This window comes from Salvelinus fontinalis, chromosome 25 (genome assembly GCF_029448725.1).
Source record: "Salvelinus fontinalis isolate EN_2023a chromosome 25, ASM2944872v1, whole genome shotgun sequence".
Classification (NCBI taxonomy): domain Eukaryota; kingdom Metazoa; phylum Chordata; class Actinopteri; order Salmoniformes; family Salmonidae; genus Salvelinus; species Salvelinus fontinalis.
The window spans coordinates 17,933,701-17,951,933 of NC_074689.1; the positions used below are offsets into that span (position 1 = coordinate 17,933,701).

The 18,233-nt window shown below is 48.9% G+C and overlaps 1 protein-coding gene across 4 annotated transcripts in view; it reads right to left on the bottom strand.

Moving 5' to 3' along the window:
• Positions 1-18,233, bottom strand: part of LOC129822923 (rho guanine nucleotide exchange factor 4-like) — a 160,414-nt gene that overhangs the window by 70,240 nt on the left and 71,941 nt on the right. For all 4 annotated transcript variants that reach the window (XM_055881475.1, XM_055881472.1, XM_055881474.1 and 1 more), the window contains one exon: positions 136-7,380. In XM_055881475.1, the coding sequence (XP_055737450.1) occupies positions 136-7,380 (7,245 nt within the window). The remainder of the gene's footprint in view (positions 1-135; positions 7,381-18,233) is intronic.

Below are 18,233 nucleotides of genomic sequence, written 5' to 3' on the forward strand. Positions count from 1 at the left end.
GATGGCTAGCTGAGAATACATTGTTTATTTTTGTTCAATAGATTACATTTTTGGGGCTGTTTAACACATGCAATTCTTCAGACGAATGATAACAATGAGGCATTATTAGCTTGTTATCATATAGCTGTGTCTTACCTCAAACTGGTTGATGGACATAGGTGTAAGCAGGCTGATCTGTGATTGGCTGTCCACTCCACTGTCCTCCAATGGACTGAGGGAGGAGGAGCCTAGCGGCCCCGCTCTGGGCTTCAGGGTCTTGGGCTTCTCTGGTGGGTCAGACAAGCCCTCTACACTGGCTGACTGGGGCATGAGGACCAGGGACAGGGCTGAGGCCCGGGCTGAGGCAGAGTGGGGGTAGCGGAAGGGCCTGTGCTGGGCAGCCGGTCTGGGGCTGTGGGGCTTGGGGCTCATGGGTCTCACTGGGCTGTCTGGTGTTGCTGCCATGCTAGACGCTGTGCTCTCAAAGGCTCCTCCTGGGGACCTGGAGCTGGACCAAGACAGCTGATTGGCTAGGGTGGCCAGGGAGGCGGGGCTCATGGGCGACAGGGGCCTGGAATCGTTTGTGGGTGGGGCTTCAGAGTCGTCCGAGGAGGGCGGTCCGGCGTCAGAGAAGTTTATTGACAGTCCGTTGGGCAGGACTTTCCCTTTCCTCCTCTGGCCCTCTGACTTGCAGCCCAGTGGGGTGTTCTCCTCGGCCAAGCTGTGACTGTCCTGGAAGCCCCTCTTAGTAAGGGGGTCGGTGAGACACAGGGCCCTGAGAGAGGAGGGGGACCCAGGGACACTGAGCACTAAGGCAGAGCGGGACGCATAGTCACTATGGATCTGTCTGGGCGTCCTCACACCCCCATCCTCACCGTCCCCTCCCTTGTCCCCGTCCCCGACCGGGACAGACAGGGTCCTCCTCAGCAGCTCCGCCTCCTTGGCCCTCTCTCTCTTTAGCCTCCTCCAGGACTGTTTGGCTCGCCCCACCTCCCCTTCGCTCCCAGTCTCAATATTCACCTGCTCCTCCTCGTTCTCCTTGTCCATGGAGCGAGACTCAAACAGGCTGGACAGGGACTTGTGGGCCTGGGCGAAGCGCATGCGAAGGTTGAGGCTGTCAGAGCTCTTGCTCCTCTTGTAGCCGTGCAGGCCCTCGGGGGCCCCGGTCTGGTTGTGTCTGAGACCTCCGGGCTGGGAGGTCAGGGGGGTGTCCCCAGGCCCATCCCTGAAGAGCAGGCGGACATGGCGGGTGCGCGGTGTGGAGGGGAAGAAGCCGTTATCCTCCTGCTCTGTCTCGTAGCGACCACCCAGACCGGAGGAGAAGGACTGCTGAACCGTCTGGTTCAGGATGTCCCCCTTCAAGAAAACATTGTCATCATCCGAGGTGTCTCCCCCTTGTCCCACCTGTCCTCCCCCCATATCCCTGCTCAGGCCCAGGTCTGGTGAGTCCTGGGGCAAGTCCTCCCCCTTGGCATTCTTCAGACTCTTCCCCTTCCTGAAAGAAGGCATCTTGGCAAAGACAGAGAACTTGGAGCTCTTGGACCTCCCTGCCTGGCTGCCTTTAGACTTGCTCTTCATGGGTTTGTGGAGGTTGGTGTTCCCCCCCGAGACAGGCAGGATGGACTCTTCCATCTCCTCACTGTTAGTGCTGGTGGTATCAAAGTCGTAGGACACAGAGGTGGGGGTTGGACTGGAGCGTCTCTCGCTGCTTGCATGGTCCCTGTCGTTTGGTAAGGTCATAACCCTGAGGTCATCGGGGTCAAAGGTCAACGAGTCCAGTTGGTGCTCTGATGACTCGATACTGGATGAGTCCTCGGGGAGACACAACGACGGGCTCTTAAGGCCGGAGCTGGAGTTGGACAGGATGATGTCACCAGACAGGACAACACTGTCCCTGTCTTTCTCAGTGGGCCTCATCCTAACACTCTGTCTTCGCTCCTCCTCCTCCTCTTCTTCCTCCTCCTCCTCCTCCTCCTCCTCTACTCCAGTCACATCCTCCACAATACTAGGGTTGTCCAGGGAGCGGTCGGAGTCTGCCTCTAGGATGGGCTCGAGGCTACTGAGGGAGAGCAGGTTGAGACTGACGTCGGAGTAGGGGTACCTCACAATCCTCACCCCACGATCTTGCTGCAGGAGGGCAGGGTGAGAGCTGGTCTGGAGGTAGGAGCTGCACGAGCTGGACTCCTCAGCAAACAGACTGTCTTCTAATCCTAAAGCCCCAGGTGATTTGCTACAGTCCTGTCTGTCTCCCTCTGAGGGAGGGTTAGGGGATTGGTGGGGGCTGGACTTCTGCACCTCCTCTTTCTCCGCGCTGTCCAATAGCAGTCCTCTGGTCTCCAGGTAGGAAGCTAAGGGTTCAGAGAGGTCTGAAGGACTGTTAGCAGCACAATTAGAATGAACTACCCCCTCTACAACCTCCCCACAGCCTATAGTGTCTGTATGGTTAGAGATATCTCTCCTACAGCCTATAGTGTCTGTCTGGTTAGAGATATCTCTCCTACAGCCTATAGTGTCTGTATGGTTAGAGATATCTCTCCTACAGCCTGTAGTTGCAGTATGGTTCTGATAAAGGACGTCTCCAAGGCCCTCTCCCTGTAGCCTCTCTAGTTCCTCCACCTCAGCCAAGCTGAAGTGACACTCGTCCCCCAACCCGGACACGGCTGAGTCCTCACTGCTCCAGTAGTGCTTGTAGGCCAGGTAGGACAGGAACTCCTCAGAGTCCTCAGGGGGGCATTCTAGGGTGCTGTCTGGTGTCTCTGTGGTCTCCCCCAGGAGGTCAGAGGTAAACGTGGAGGGCTCGGTCAGGGAAGGGGACTCATCAGGGGTTTTATCCCCACCCTCCTCTGAGCTGCTCTGGGGGGCTACCTCTACCTTGGAGGACCACTGCTCTGGCCCCTTACCCCTTGTACTGGGAGACCCCGACACCGACCCTTCGCTGGCCTTGGTGTTGTTGTTGGAGTCAGAGAGGCAGGACAGAGACAGGATGGAGGGTGGCACGGTGCAGGGAGAGGGTTCCGGCCCAGAGATGCTATGATGGATCTCTAGCTCCTTCAGCTGGCTCTGGACCTCGTTGTTACACACAGTAGAGTCTGTTCCCACGGTAATCTTTATCCTCCTCAGCGGCGTGGCTTCCTGATCTAAGGCAGAGGGTTCTGTGCTGTCTCCCTGAAGAGATTCAGTCTCTGTAGGTTGGGTTGACCCCTGGCCTGTGTCACTAGACACACCCTGTGAGCTGAGGTCAACACGCAGATCACTGGTGATCTCTATGAAGACTCCTGTAGGGCTGACGGGAACTATAGCATCCTCTGTCTCCTCTGTGCTTGGCAGCCCAATATGGTCAGAGTCAGAGAGTTCTGCTGTAACAGTGTCTGTATGGTCAGAGAGTTCTGCTGTAACAGTGTCTGTATGGTCAGAGAGTTCTGCTGTAACAGTGTCTGTATGGTCAGAGAGTTCTGCTGTAACCGTGTCTCTATGCTCAGCGAGTTCTGCTGTAACCGTGTCTGTATGGTCAGAGAGTTCTGCTGTAACAGTGTCTGAATGGTCAGAGAGTTCTGCTATAACAGTGTCTGTATGGTCAGAGAGTTCTGCTGTAACAGTGTCTGTATGGTCAGAGACTTCTGCTGTAACAGTGTCTGTATGGTCAGAGAGTTCTGCTATAACAGTGTCTGTATGGTCAGAGACTTCTGCTGCTGTAACAGTGTCTGTATGGTCAGAGAGTTCTGCTGCTGTAACAGTGTCTGTATGGTCAGAGAGTTCTGCTGCTGTAACAGTGCCTGTATGGTCAGAGAGCTCTGCTGCTGTAACAGTGTCTGTATTGTCAGAGAGTTCTGCTGTAACAGTGTCTGTATGGTCAGAGACTTCTGCTGCTGTAACAGTGTCTGTATTGTCAGAGAGTTCTGCTGTAACAGTGTCTGTATGGTCAGAGAGTTCTGCTGTAACAGTGTCTGTATGGTCAGAGAGTTCTGCTGTAACAGTGTCTGTATTGTCAGAGAGTTCTGCTGTAACAGTGTCTGTATTGTCAGAGAGTTCTGCTGTAACAGTGTCTGTATGGTCAGAGAGTTCTGCTGTAACAGTGTCTGTATTGTCAGAGAGTTCTGCTGTAACAGTGTCTGTATGGTCAGAGAGTTCTGCTGTAACAGTGTCTGTATTGTCAGAGAGTTCTGCTGTAACAGTGTCTGTATGGTCAGAGAGCTCTGCTGTAACAGTGTCTGTATGGTCAGAGAGTTCTGCTGCTGTAACAGTGCCTGTATGGTCAGAGAGTTCTGCTGTAACCGTGTCTGTATGGTCAGAGAGTTCTGCTGCTGTAACAGTGTCTGTATTGTCAGAGAGTTCTGCTGCTGTAACAGTGTCTGTATTGTCAGAGAGTTCTGCTGTAACAGTGTTTGACTGTGTTGAATAAGGACAGGACGTGCTTTCTACTGCCTTATCCTGCTGACTGTAAACATGACTATCTTCCTCCTCCTCTTTCTCCTCCTCCTCCTCTCTCTCCACAGCCAGGGAATGGGTTGATCCTGTCCTATACTCTCTGTCTGAGGTCTTCAGCTGGGAATGTTCTGAATCTTCTGACCCTAAGCTGTCAGAGCAAAGCGGCCTGTCTATGTGGGGGAGGGAGTAGGGGTGGGGGGGTAGGCATTCCTCAATGCCCCCCTCAGTGTCAGACTGGGGATGAGCAAAGCCAGGCTTGAGCTCTACAGAGGTGGAGCCTTCCCTCAGCCAGGCCTCAGCCCACTTATCCTCCCCAGGCGAGTGCTCACTGTCCCTGGGTGTCTCTGTGCTAGAGCCCCCCTGGTCCTGGAGCTCAGGGATTAGGCCCTGGGTTTGAACGGCTTCCTTTTCCTGGGGTCGTGAACTGGAGCGCTGTGCTTGTGGTTGTTGTGTCTCTGTAATTCCTCCACTCTCTAGCCCAGTAGGTAGGACAGGTGAGGCTAACTGGGATTCTGACTGGTTGATCCCCTTCCTGTCTAGTGACGGTGAGAGATACGGGTCGGGAACAGGTATAGGCACACGGGCGTCTAGCAAGCAAGGAAGTCCCACCTCTTCAGGAAGTCCCACGTCTACAGTAAGTCCCGCCTCTAAAGGAAGTCCAGCCTCCACGGACGATATAATTGGACAGATCCCGTTCACCGTATCTGACGGTTCAGTCGGCTCTGCTGAGTTCCTGGTGGTGACACACACCTCGTGCTCTTCCTGGCAGCGGACACCCGATACGCATGCCTCAATGTGGAGCTTTGTAGCACCGAGGCAGGCCTGAGGCTGGGTTTTTGTGACAGGTCCGTTGAGGATACCCACACATGGACTGGCTGAATGGACGGTCCCTGTGGTTTCTAAAGTGTGTGGGACTGGGCTGTTTGTCTCTGTGTTGGGTGTGCTACTCCTCTCTGTCTCTGTGTTGGGTGTGCTACTCCTCTCTGTCTCTGTGTTGGGTGTGCTACTCCTCTCTGTCTCTGTGTTGGGTGTGCTACTCCTCTCTGTCTCTGTGTTGGGTGTGCTACTCCTCTCTGTCTCTGTGTTGGGTGTGCTACTCCTCTCTGTCTCTGTGTTGGGTGTGCTACTCCTCTCTGTCTCTGTGTTGGGTGTGCTACTCCTCTCTGTCTCTGTGTTGGGTGTGCTACTCCTCTCTGTCTCTGTGTTGGGTGTGCTACTCCTCTCTGTCTCTGTGTTGGGTGTGTTACTCCTCTCTGTCTCTGTGTTGGGTGTGCTACTCCTCTCTGTCTCTGTGGGTTGTGTGTCCCTACAGATTGTCTCTGTGGGTTGTGTGTCCCTACAGATTGTCTCTGTGGGTTGTGTGTCCCTACAGATTGTCTCTGTGGGTTGTGTGTCCCTACAGATTGTCTCTGTGGGTTGTGTGTCCCTACAGATTGTCTCTGTGGGTTGTGTGTCCGTACAGAATGTCTCTGTGGGTTGTGTGTCCGTACAGAATGTCTCTGTGGGTTGTGTGTCCCTACAGATTGTCTCTGTGGGTTGTGTGTCCCTACAGATTGTCTCTGTGGGATGTGTGTCCGTACAGATTGTCTCTGTGGGTTGTGTGTCCGTACAGATTGTCTCTGTGGTGTGTGTTTCTGTTGTGGGATGCTCCGGGATAAGTTCACTTTGTGTGTCAGATAAGTGTATGTCTGAACTGTGATTGTTGTGCGTGAGCCTACAGTGTGTCTCTGCTTTGAGTGTGTTGGGTGTATCTCTGCAAAGTGTCACGTGTGTGCCAGATATGTCCGAACACTGTGTGTCTGTTGTGTTGTGTGTGTCTATGCAGTGTGTCTCTGAACTGTGTTGATTGGCTGTCTCCTCTCCATAGGCTCTAGATGTATTCTGGCTGGCAAGGCTTACCTGCTCTAGGTGACTGTTGTGTATTTGTGAATTCTCTTTCTCTACACTGTGTAGAGTGGACAGCAGATCTATACTTTGTATATCTATGCTATGTTGTTTACATATCCCTGTGCATTTAGTGCTTGTGCTCTGTTTCTCTGTGCTAGCTGTGTTTTCAAACCCTGTGCTCTGTTTCTCTGTGCTAGCTGTGTTTTCAAACCCTGTGCTCTGTTTCTCTGTACTAGCTGTGTTTTCAAACCCTGTGCTCTGTTTATCTGTGCTAGCTGTGTTTTCAAACCCTGTGCTCTGTTTCTCTGTACTAGCTGTGTTTTCGAACCCTGTGCTCTGTTTCTCGGTGCTGCTTGGCGTTCGTGTCTCTCTACTCGTTTCCTCTGTGCTGTTTCTCTGTGCAAATGTTTCTGTGCTATGTGCGATGTCGATTTTGTGTCTGTCTGAGCTATTCGGTTTGTGTGACTCTGTGTGAAGCACTAACGTTAGTGCATTCTGATGACCTGTGATTTCAGTGATACAAATCTCTGTGCTGACTTTCCCTTGGGTGTGCTGGGTTGTTACTCCTGTCTTATGTATCTCTGTGCTGAGCTGATTGTGCAACTCTGTGCTGTGCTGTGTTTCTGTCCTGTGATTGTGTTGCTTCTTCTCTGTGTTGCAAGGCTGACTCTGTGCTGTCTCTATGCTGGTCTGGTTGTGTTTCTCTTTGCTGGGTCCGTGTACGTCAGTCCCTGCGTTCTCTGTACTGTGGCTGTGCTGGCTCCTCTCGGCTGTGCGTCTGGCTCTACAGTCCCCAGCGGTGTGGTACCTGCTGTTCTTCCATCTCGTGCGTACGTCCTCCACCCCCAGTATGGCAGACAGAGAGTCCTCGCTGCTGTCCGGGCTCAGGTCTGACAGCGTGTCACTGTGCCACGACCGCGAGTCAAAGTACTCCTCCGATGACGTAATGTCAACCCCACCGTCCCTGGTTCTCCCCCTGTCCTCGCTCCAGTTCTGGGAGTCACTGGCACCCAAATCCCCGTCCTTCACCTCTAATCCTAATCCCTCTGGGTTCCCGAGTCCCTCCGAGTCTTCAAGAGCTTCCTGGGTCTGTCCAGAGAGAAAAGAAGAGAGAAAAGACCAGTGAATGAGATATAAATCAACGAAAGAATGGGTGAGAAGGGGAGATGAACTGAATACTGCTAAGAGTGTGACAGAGTTAAAAAGATCTTGTCCAGGCTCTGTTAATGATAACTCTTCCTGCATACCACACAGTGCATTCAGGAAATCAGAGAAAGATGCAGGGTCAGGCAGCAGGAAGGAATAGTTGACTAGAAGCCCTGGCATACAAAGGAGGAACACATGTTATTCTGTAAACAGCTGAGGTTATCTAATTGCTGAACTTCCCTACTTGGAAATATCTACGTCACAGAGGATACATAATAGATATAACTACAGAACTATTTCCACTGAAAACGCTACACATCCATATTAAAAGTTCTCTCTCTCTCTCTCAAACATACACTCTCTGCTTACCTTCCTGTTTCAAACCACCTCTTTCAATGTACATTTACATTCTGCAAACATGCTGTGTAAACACACTGTACGTTCAAAAATGGCATGTTTGCAATAATGACAATCCATGAATCACTCTCTCTGTATGAAGCTCCAAAAGTCAACAGCACAATAGGCCCTGCCCTATTCCTGTCTCATGGCTCACCTCAGGAGTACCAGGGAAAACACACACACACACACACACACACACACACACACACACACACACACACACACACACACACACACACACACACACAGTAAAGATAAGGCAGAAGTTCCACAGCAGAAGATACGGGATGTCCCTATTCCTCTCCGTAAGGGCCCGGGCTACCACAGACAGCAGTTAAATAAAGGTTAAATAAAAACACAAAATAAATATGCATCCACTCATCAGTGAGTGGCCACCAGGGGGAGAGACCGGGGTAATCCCAGTCCAGTCATTGTCTGAGGGAGTTACTGCCATCCCATCCATTCACACTGTCCGGTCCGGTTGGTGTGATTTCTTTCTCCTTCTCTAATTAATGAGAGTTGACTGTCTAAGAAGGCTTAAGGGCTTACTGCTCCGGCCCAGATTTCTCTTCATGCCACAGAGAGTGAAGAGATAGACGGCGTCTAAGGATATCAGACAGTCCTCAGCCTTTTATACAAACAGTCTGAAAGAGCTGAGTGATCCCAGCAATTAACTCCACTTTCTCTTTGCTCTCCTGTCTCTTTCATTAAAGGGATAGTTGATGGGTCCATATATTTGGTAGGAAGTGAGAGTTTACAGTTATGAGCATTAGGCCAACTCTCCCTTTAACCCTAAACATTCGCTCCACAGGGGTATTGTATCATGTTGTGCTGTATGTCAAGTTGACCTTAGTGATACAAAATCCTTGTCGTCTAAGTGAATGAAATGAACAAACATGCAACAAGAGCTGGCGAAATACTCATAACACACGAAGGCCAACAACGTTTTCAGCATCAACCTGTAACCCTGTCATTCTGTGATCTGCATCTCTGTGTGTGAACTCTGTGCGTGTCAGGAGAAAGAAGGGGAGAAAGGGGGAGGGATGGGGAGAGAGGGAGAGGGAGGGAGGGGGAGAGAGGCATGGAGAGGGAGGCAGACAGAGAGAGGCCTGGAGAGGGAAGGAGAGAGAGAGAGAGGCCTGGAGAGGGAGGGAGACAGAGAGAGAGGCCTGGAGAGGGAGGGAGACAGAGAGAGAGCCTGGAGAGGGAGGGAGACAGAGAGAGAGCCTGGAGAGGGAGGGAGACAGAGAGAGAGCCTGGAGAGGGAGGGAGACAGAGAGAGAGCCTGGAGAGGGAGGGAGACAGAGAGAGAGCCTGGAGAGGGAGGGAGACAGAGAGAGAGCCTGGAGAGGGAGGGAGACAGAGAGAGAGCCTGGAGAGGGAGGGAGACAGAGAGAGAGCCTGGAGAGAGAGGCCTGGAGAGGGAGGGGGAGAGAGAGAGAGAGGCCTGGAGAGGGAGGGAGACAGAGAGAGAGCCTGGAGAGAGAGGCCTTGAGAGGGAGGGAGAGAGAGAGAGAGAGGCCTGGAAAGGGAGGGAGACAGAGAGAGAGCCTGGAGAAAGAGGGAGACAGAGAGAGAGGCCTGGAGAGGGAGGGAGACAGAGAGAGAGCCTGGAGAGAGAGGCCTGGAGAGGGAGGGAGACAGAGAGAGAGCCTGGAGAGAGAGGCCTGGAGAGGGAGGGGGAGAGAGAGAGAGAGGCCTGGAGAGGGAGGGAGACAGAGAGAGAGCCTGGAGAGAGAGGCCTTGAGAGGGAGGGAGAGAGAGAGAGAGAGGCCTGGAAAGGGAGGGAGACAGAGAGAGAGCCTGGAGAAAGAGGGAGACAGAGAGAGAGGCCTGGAGAGGGAGGGAGACAGAGAGAGAGCCTGGAGAGAGAGGCCTGGAGAGGGAGGGAGACAGAGAGGCCTGGAGAGGGAGGGAGACAGAGAGAGAGCCTGGAGAAAGAGGGGGAGAGAGAGAGAGCCTGGAGAGAGAGGCCTGGAGAGGGAGGGGAGAGAGACCCTATAGAGAGAGGCCTCCCAGTTTATTTTCCTGAGCCCCATAATGAGATGCTTGGCATCGGTAGAGGAGTAGAGGATTGAGCCCAACAGGCCTGCGTGTCCCCAGAACCGTCAGTCAATACAGTGTAATCCTCCAGGGCCCAGAAAGTGTGAGAGAGGGAGGTCCCAGATCACACGGGTCAATCTCCTCTGTCACCTCACACCAGCCTAGTACTGACCTTAGAGAGCACCAGGGGCCTTAAGCACCGATCTGAAATCAGATTAACTACACACCAGTCATGCCCTTAACCATTATAATGTTTCAATTACAACTTGCCTAAGATCAGTGCATAGCAATGCCAAGAGAGAAAGAGAGATAGAGATGTAAAGAGAGATAGAGATGTAAAGAGTGAGAGAAAAGACAGAGTGAGAATCCTAACCTCATCACCTCACTCACGGCTCCCAATGGCCCTGACCCAAGGTCATGACCCAAGTGCTGTTGTGTATTGAGGGGTTAAGAGGCGGCGTCAGAGAGGTCACCAGACGTCCACAAGTCAGATAGTCCATCTACTGGAGACCGATGAAGAATCAAGGCTAACTAACTGCAGAATGTGAATAACTAGATTCTAGATGTGTCATGTCAATCTAGTTTTTTTATTGTTTTAATTTAACCTTTATTTAACCAGGTAATACCCCATTGAGGTTAAAAACCTATTTTGTGAGGGTGAACTGGCAAAAAGGCAAAACAGGGAAAGAGCAGCGTGTCCATAAAACATTACAGAAAAAATACAGAATACACACAAAGGACAAAGTGTCACAAGTTAAAGATACAATTGAAGATCAGAAACAACTGCAAGCACTCATGCCATGAGGTTCTTCTAGGTCCATGATCATCTTTCATTTATTATGAAATGGGAGGGGAAGAAACGGCTGCCTGTATGTTGTAATGGCTGAGTGGGAGGTCACGGGATCTTCCATTGGAACGTACTGTAGATAGTTATGTAAACCAGGTGTGGTGCTCGGGCTCTGCCAACAATAGGAGAGTTGTTGAGGCATGCAGACAAAGTTGCACTGACACACACAGACCGACACAGACCAACAACCACGCACATGGGCCCACACAAACACACAGAAACAGACTGACAACCACGCACATGGGCCCACACAAACACACAGAAACAGACTGACAACCACGCACATGGGCCCACACAAACACACAGAAACAGACCGACAACCACGCACATGGGCCCACACAAACACACAGAAACAGACCGACATCCACGCACATGGGCCCACACAAACACACAGAAACAGACCGACAACCACGCACATGGGCCCACACAAACACACAGAAACAGACCGACATCCACGCACATGGGCCCACACAAACACACAGAAACAGACCGACGGGGCTGCATTCAGGTGTGCCTTCCTAACTCTACCAGATGCACAGTGAAACCAAACCAAGGCACGAACTGACACTGGAGCCCTGAAAACAAAGACATCTGTTGTTCTTAGCACTAAATCTGGGGATGGCACCAAGATCCCATCTCGGCCCAACACAGTACCGCTTCACTGGATTCTGGGAGGGGAAAAGATCTGTACCCTTTCAGTTCTTATAGGCAAGGTCTGGGCTAGGGAGGAGGGGGGTAGTGATAGAATCTGTGATATAAAGTGCAGCTGTCTGGCTGTGCATGGTTGAATTTGAACAGAACATCTTAATTGGCACGAGAGACTTAAAGAGAAGGATATTGCAGTAAAACAGGCTTGATTGGGGCCACAGAAATCCCCCTGGGATTTTGTTGTTGAAGAATGAACTATATTTTGGTGGCCCAGATTGGTAAAAGGAGTTGTGGTATTGAGCAGAAAGACATTACTTTACAATTAAAATGACTGGAAATGTATTCATTCAGTGTGGTATTGGTTGTTTTGGATATCGTTTAGGTATAGGCTATTTTCTAAGTGAGACAACTTTTATTAAACATTAAACCTGTCCTCTATCGAGATTAAAGTCACATGTACAGTTTTGCTACAAGATATGAATTTCCACAATGATGTTTGCTCTTCAAATGATGTATTTTATTGGCTCTGCTGCTGTGGACACTTATGGTAAGGAAACCAATGTGTTATTAAGAAATAAAGCCTAAGGGGGTGTGGTATATGGCCAATATACCACGGCTGAGGATTTTTCTTAAGCACGACGCAATGCGGAGTGCCTGGATACAGCCCTTAGCAGTGGGATATTGGCAATATAACACAACACCCCGAGATGCCTTATTGCTACAGTATTGTAAACTGGTTACCAACGTAATTAGAGCAGTAAAAACAAATGCTTTGTCATACCTGTGGTATACCGTCTGATATACCACTGCTGTCTGCCAATCAGCATTCAGGGCTCGAACCACACCGTTCATATTTTGTCATTTGGGTGAACTATTCCTTTAACAGTTTGGCCTGTCAATCAATCACTGAGGGTGGGATTGTCAGGGGAGAGGGCAGGATGTTTGTGAGTCACAGAGTTGGTAGGGTTTCAGACCTGTCAATCAATCACTGTAGGTGGGACTTTAGGTAAGGCAGTAGATTACTAATCTAGTCAGAAAAACGAATCTAGTTTACTATTTCAATTTCATTTATTGTGGCAAAAACTAAATCTAGTCTACTCTTTCAATGTAGTTTATTCTGGCAAAAACCTAAGAAAAAAGGTTGTGTTCTGTCAAGTAAACATGGATTCCGATAGAGAAATGCAGGAACATTTTTATAAAAGTTGTAATGTTTTCAGAATGTATCTGCAGAGAATCACCAAAAAGCAGTAGTAGCCTACCAGTATACAAATTAGGGAGCCAAATGAATGTCTCTCTCACGGATGCGATTCGGTTCCGTTCACCTAAATATCCGTTCAAAAAGAGCCGTTCGTTTGCGCACAACCCATCACTAGGCTACACTGACGAGCTACTATTCTGGTTAATAGCAATTGTAGACATGGGGTTCGAATAAATACAAATATATTTGGTTTAATTGTCCGGATGCGATACCATGGACATATAACTAAGTTGTATGATTTATGAATAGAAAAAGGATAGAGGAGATTTCATTTATTTAGTCAGTTCGACATTTTTGACTAGTTCTATAAATGTGTCAACACTTGCTGTTCGGATGTCAAAGCACAGTAAATAGCCTATGCACCTGTCACGTTCTGACCTTAGTTCCTTTTTTATGTCTCTATTTGGTTTGGTCGGGGCGTGAGTTGGGGTGGGCATTCTATGTTTTGTTCTATGTTTTGTATTTCTGTGTTTGGCCTGGTATTGTTTCCAATCAGAGGCAGCTGTCAATCGTTGTCTCTGATTGAGAACCATACTTAGGTAGCCTGTTCCCACCTGTTTTTGTGGGTAGTTGTTTCCTGTTTTGTGTTGTGTCACATGATAGGACTGTTTCGATTTTCGTTGTTTCACTTTTGTTATTTTGTATTCAGTGTTCAGTTGTAATAAATTTAACATGGACACGTACCACGCTGCAGTTTGGTCCGATCTTTCATATTCCTCGTCCGAAGAAGACGACGAGCGTTACAGCACCTCGACTCCATGGCTGGCTATAGCGAACAGCCATATGAAACACGCAAAATAAATTAGTCTAACTGAATGTGCCACAAAATAATAATTAAGTAGATTCAATAAATTCACTCACAGGAGACGATGAAGTAGCATCATGCTCTCCCTCCTCTGTGAAAATAAATTTGACTGCAGCCAACCACAGCGCACAAAAATAACAGGCACCAAGGGCCGGGACAGAAAGCAGACTGACAAACCAGCAGCCTTTCCCTGTCAACGCTCGCTTTGTGATTGACAGGTGCATGTCCTATCAATAGATTGCTAAAAGATGCATGTTGTTCATTTTGGCTGGAGAAGGTTATACAGATTTTTCTGATTCGTTTATTTATGACGAGAAAAAAGTACCCGACTGACAATGAGTCTTTTATTAGCTGTTTAGCAGATACCCGGCGCTTATGGAAAACACTCACACACGTCTCATGTTACTGACCAGTGGCGACTCGTCATTTAGGGCAGGTGTGCAGAGCCTGTTTTGAGCATTTTTTAAAATTATTTAACCTTTATTTAATTAGGCAAGTCAGTTAAGAACAAATTCTTATTTACAATGACGGCCAACCAAAAGGCAAAAGACCTCCTGCGGGGACAGGGGCCTGGGATTAAAAATAAAAAATAAAATCAATATAAATATAGGACAAAACACACATCACAACAAGAGAGACAACACAACACTACATAAAGAGAGACCTAAGACAACAACATAGCAAAGCAGCAACACATGACAACACAGCATGGTAGTAACACAACATGACAACATGGTAGCAACACAACATGGTAGCAACATAACATGGTACAAACATTATTAGGCACATACAACAGCACAAAGGGCAAGAAGGTAGAGACAACAATACATCACACAAAGCAGTGACAACTGTCAGTAAGTGTCCATGATTGAGTCTTTGAATAAAACTGTCCAGTTTGAGTGTTTGTTGCAGCTCGTTCCAGTCGCTAGCTGCAGCGAACTGAAAAGAGGAGCGGCCCAGGGATGTGTTTGCTTTGGGGACCTTTAACAGAATGTGACTGGCAGAATGGGTGTTGTATGTGGATGACGAGGGCTGCAGTAGATATTTTAGATAGGGGGGAGTGAGGCCTAAGAGGGTTTTATAAATAAGCATCAACCAGTGGGTCTTGCGACAGGTATACAGAGATGACCAGTTTACAGAGGAGTATAGAGTGCAGTGATGTGTCCTATAAGGAGCATTGGTGGCAAATCTGATGGCCGAATGGTAAAGAACATCTAGCCACATGAGATCACCCTTACCTGCCGATCTATAAATTGTCTCCGTAATCTAGCATGGGTAGGATCTGAATTAGGGTCTGTTTTGAGCCACACATTTGAGCCACACAAATATGATTATTTTAAACATTTTGGGGGGGGGGGGCTTGTTTTGCAGATTATTTTTACATTAATATGTGTCACATATCAGTTTGCAAACAATGTAAAAAGACATGGTCTCTTGTTTTTACAAACATGGTCTCTTTTTTGTTTTCTTAAAACCTCTTAAGGATGTCTACAGATTGGTGTCTCACCCATGGGACGGTTGAGCTAATGTAGGCTAATGCGATTAGCATGAGGTTCCCAGGACATAGAACATTTCCCAGGACATAGACATATCTAATACTGTCAGAAAGCTTAAATTCTTGTTAATCTAACTGCACTGTCCAATTTACAGTAGCTATTACAGTGAAATAATACCATGCTATTGTTTGAGGAGAGTGCACAGTTATGAACTTTAAAAGTTATTAATAAACCAATTAGGCACATTTGGGCAGTCTTGATACAAAATGCTGAACAGAAATGCAATTGTTCATTGGATCAGTCTAAAACGTTGCACGCACACTGCTGCCATCTAGTGGCCATCCAAATTGCACCTGGGCTGGAATAATACATTATGGCATTCCTCTTGCATTTCAAAGATGATGGTACTAAAAAATACTACAAAAATGGCAGATTGTTTCTTTGCAATATATTTGACCAGATCGAAAGTGTTATATTCTCCTACGTTAATTTCACATTTCCAAAAACTTCCACAAAGTGTTTCCTTTCAAATGGTATCAAGAATATGCATATCCTTGCTTCCGGCCCTGAGCTACAGGCAGTTAGATTTGGGTATGTCATTTTAAGCGAAAAATGTATTGAAAAAAAAAGAGCGGATCCTTATTAAGTAAGCCATCTACAAAATGCAGGTGTTTCAGCCCAGCTCAGTGCTTTCTGTGGTGGTGGGGCAAGCCAGCAGAAAATACGGAACGTTGCACCGTGATTGGCTCAGTGTTCTGTCACTCATGGGGAAACAAAGTCACCGCAAAGATTCTAGCCCTTTGGGTGCTGACATAGAGATACATAAAAATTCCCATTCAAGAAGGCTCAAGGTCATTGGCCACAGATAAAATGATGTCAAATCATGTTATATGTACAGTAGCTTTGATTGGACTGATCATGTCAACATCATATTACTTCCGGCGCCGACAGAGATGGCCGCCTCGCTTCGCATTCCTAGGAAACTATGCAGTATTTAGTTTTTTTACGTGTTATTTCTTACATTGGTACCCCAGGTAATCTTAGGTTTCCTTACATACAGTCGGGAGGAACTACTGAATATAAGAGCAACGTCAACTCACTATCATTACGACCAGGAATATGACTCTCCCGAAGCGGATCCTGTGTTTTGCCTTTCACCCAGTACAATGGATCTGATCCCAGCCGGCGACCCTAAACAACTACGCCGTAAAAGAGGCAAACGAAGCGGTCTTCTGGTCAGGCTCCGGAGACAGGCACATCGCGCTCCACTCCCTAGCATACTACTCGCCAATGTCCAGTCTCTAGGTTGATGAAATCCGAGCAAGGGTAGCATTCCAGAGAGACATCAGAGACTGTAAAGTTCTTTGCTTCACGGAAACATGGCTCACTCGAGAGACGCTAACGGAGTCGGTGCAGCCAGCTGGTTTCTTCACGCATCGTGCCGACAGAAACAAACATCGTTCTGGTAAGAAGAGGGGCGGGGGGGGGGGGGTATGCCTTATGATTAACGAGACGTGGTGTGATCATAACAACATACAGGAACTCAAGTCATTCTGTTCACCTGACTTAGAATTCCTCACAATCAAATGTCGACCGCATTATCTACCAAGGGAATTCTCTTCGATTATAATCACAGCCGTATATATTCCCCCCCAAGCGATGGCCCTGAACGAACTTTATCTGACTCTATGTAAACTGGAAACCACACACCCTGAGGCTGCATTCATTATAGCTGGGGATTTTAACAAGGCTAATCTGAAAACAAAACTCCCTAAATTCTATCAGCATATCGATTGTGCTACCAGGGCTGGTAAAACCCTGGATCATTGTTATTCTAACTTCCGCGACGCATATAAGGCCGTCCCCCGCCCTCCTTTCGGAAAAGCTGACCACGACTCCATTTTGTTGCTTCCAGCCTACAAACAGAAACTAAAACAAGAAGTTCCCGCGCTCAGGTCTGTTCAACGCTGGTCCGACCAATCTGATTCCACGCTTCAAGATTGCTTTGATCACGTGGATTGGGATATGTTCCGCATTGCGTCCAACAACAACATTGACGAATACGCTGATTCGGTGAGCGAGTTCATTAGAAACTGCATCAGCGACATGACACCCACAGCAAAGATTAAAACATTCCCAAACCAGAAACCGTGGATTGTTGGCAGGATTCGCGCAAAACTAAAAGCGCGAGCCACTGCTTTTAACCAGGGCAAGGTGACCGGAAACATGACCGAATACAAACAGTGTAGTTATTCCCTCCGCAAGGCAATCAAACAAGCTAAGTGTCAGTATAGAGACAGAGTAGAGTCGCAATTCAACAGCTCAGACACAAGAGGTATGTGGCAGGGTCTACAGTCAATCACGGATTACAAAAAGAAAACCAGCCCCGTCGCGGACCAGGATGTCTTGCTCCCAGACAGACTAAATAACTTTTTTGCTCGCTTTGAGGACAATACAGTACCACTGACACGGCTCGCTACCAAAACCTGCGGGCTCTCCTTCACTGCAGCCGAGGTGAGTAAAACATTTAAACGTGTTAACCCTCGCAAGGCTGCAGGCCCAGACGGCATTCCCAGCTGCGTCCTCAGAGCATGTGCAGACCAGCTGGCTGGCATATTCAATCAATCCTTATCCCAGTCTGCTGTTCCCACATGCTTCAAGAGGGCCACCATTGTTCCTGTTCCCAAGAAAGCTAAGGTAACTGAGCTAAACGACTACCGCCCCGTAGCACTCACTTCCGTCATCATGAAGTGCTTTGAGAGACTAGTCAAGGACCATATCACCTCCACCCTACCTGACACCCTAGACCCACTCCAATTTGCTTACCGACCCAATAGGTCCACAGACGACGCAATCGCAACCACACTGCACACTGCCCTAACCCATCTGGACAAGAGGAATACCTATGTGAGAATGCTGGTCATCGACTACAGCTCAGCATTTAACACCATCGTACCCTCCAAACTCGTCATTAAGCTCGAGACCCTGGGTCTCGACCCCGCCCTGTGCAACTGGGTACTGGACTTCCTGACGGGCCGCCCCCAGGTGGTGAGGGTAGGTAACAACATCTCCACCCTGCTGATCCTCAACACTGGGGCCCCACAAGGGTGCGTTCTGAGCCCTCTCCTGTACTCCCTGTTCACCCACGACTGCGTGGCCATGCACGCCTCCAACTCAATCATCAAGTTTGCGGACGACACTACAGTGGTAGGCTTGATTACCAACAACGACGAGACGGCCTACAGGGAGGAGGTGAGGGCCCTCGGAGTGTGGTGTCAGGAAAATAACCTCACACTCAAC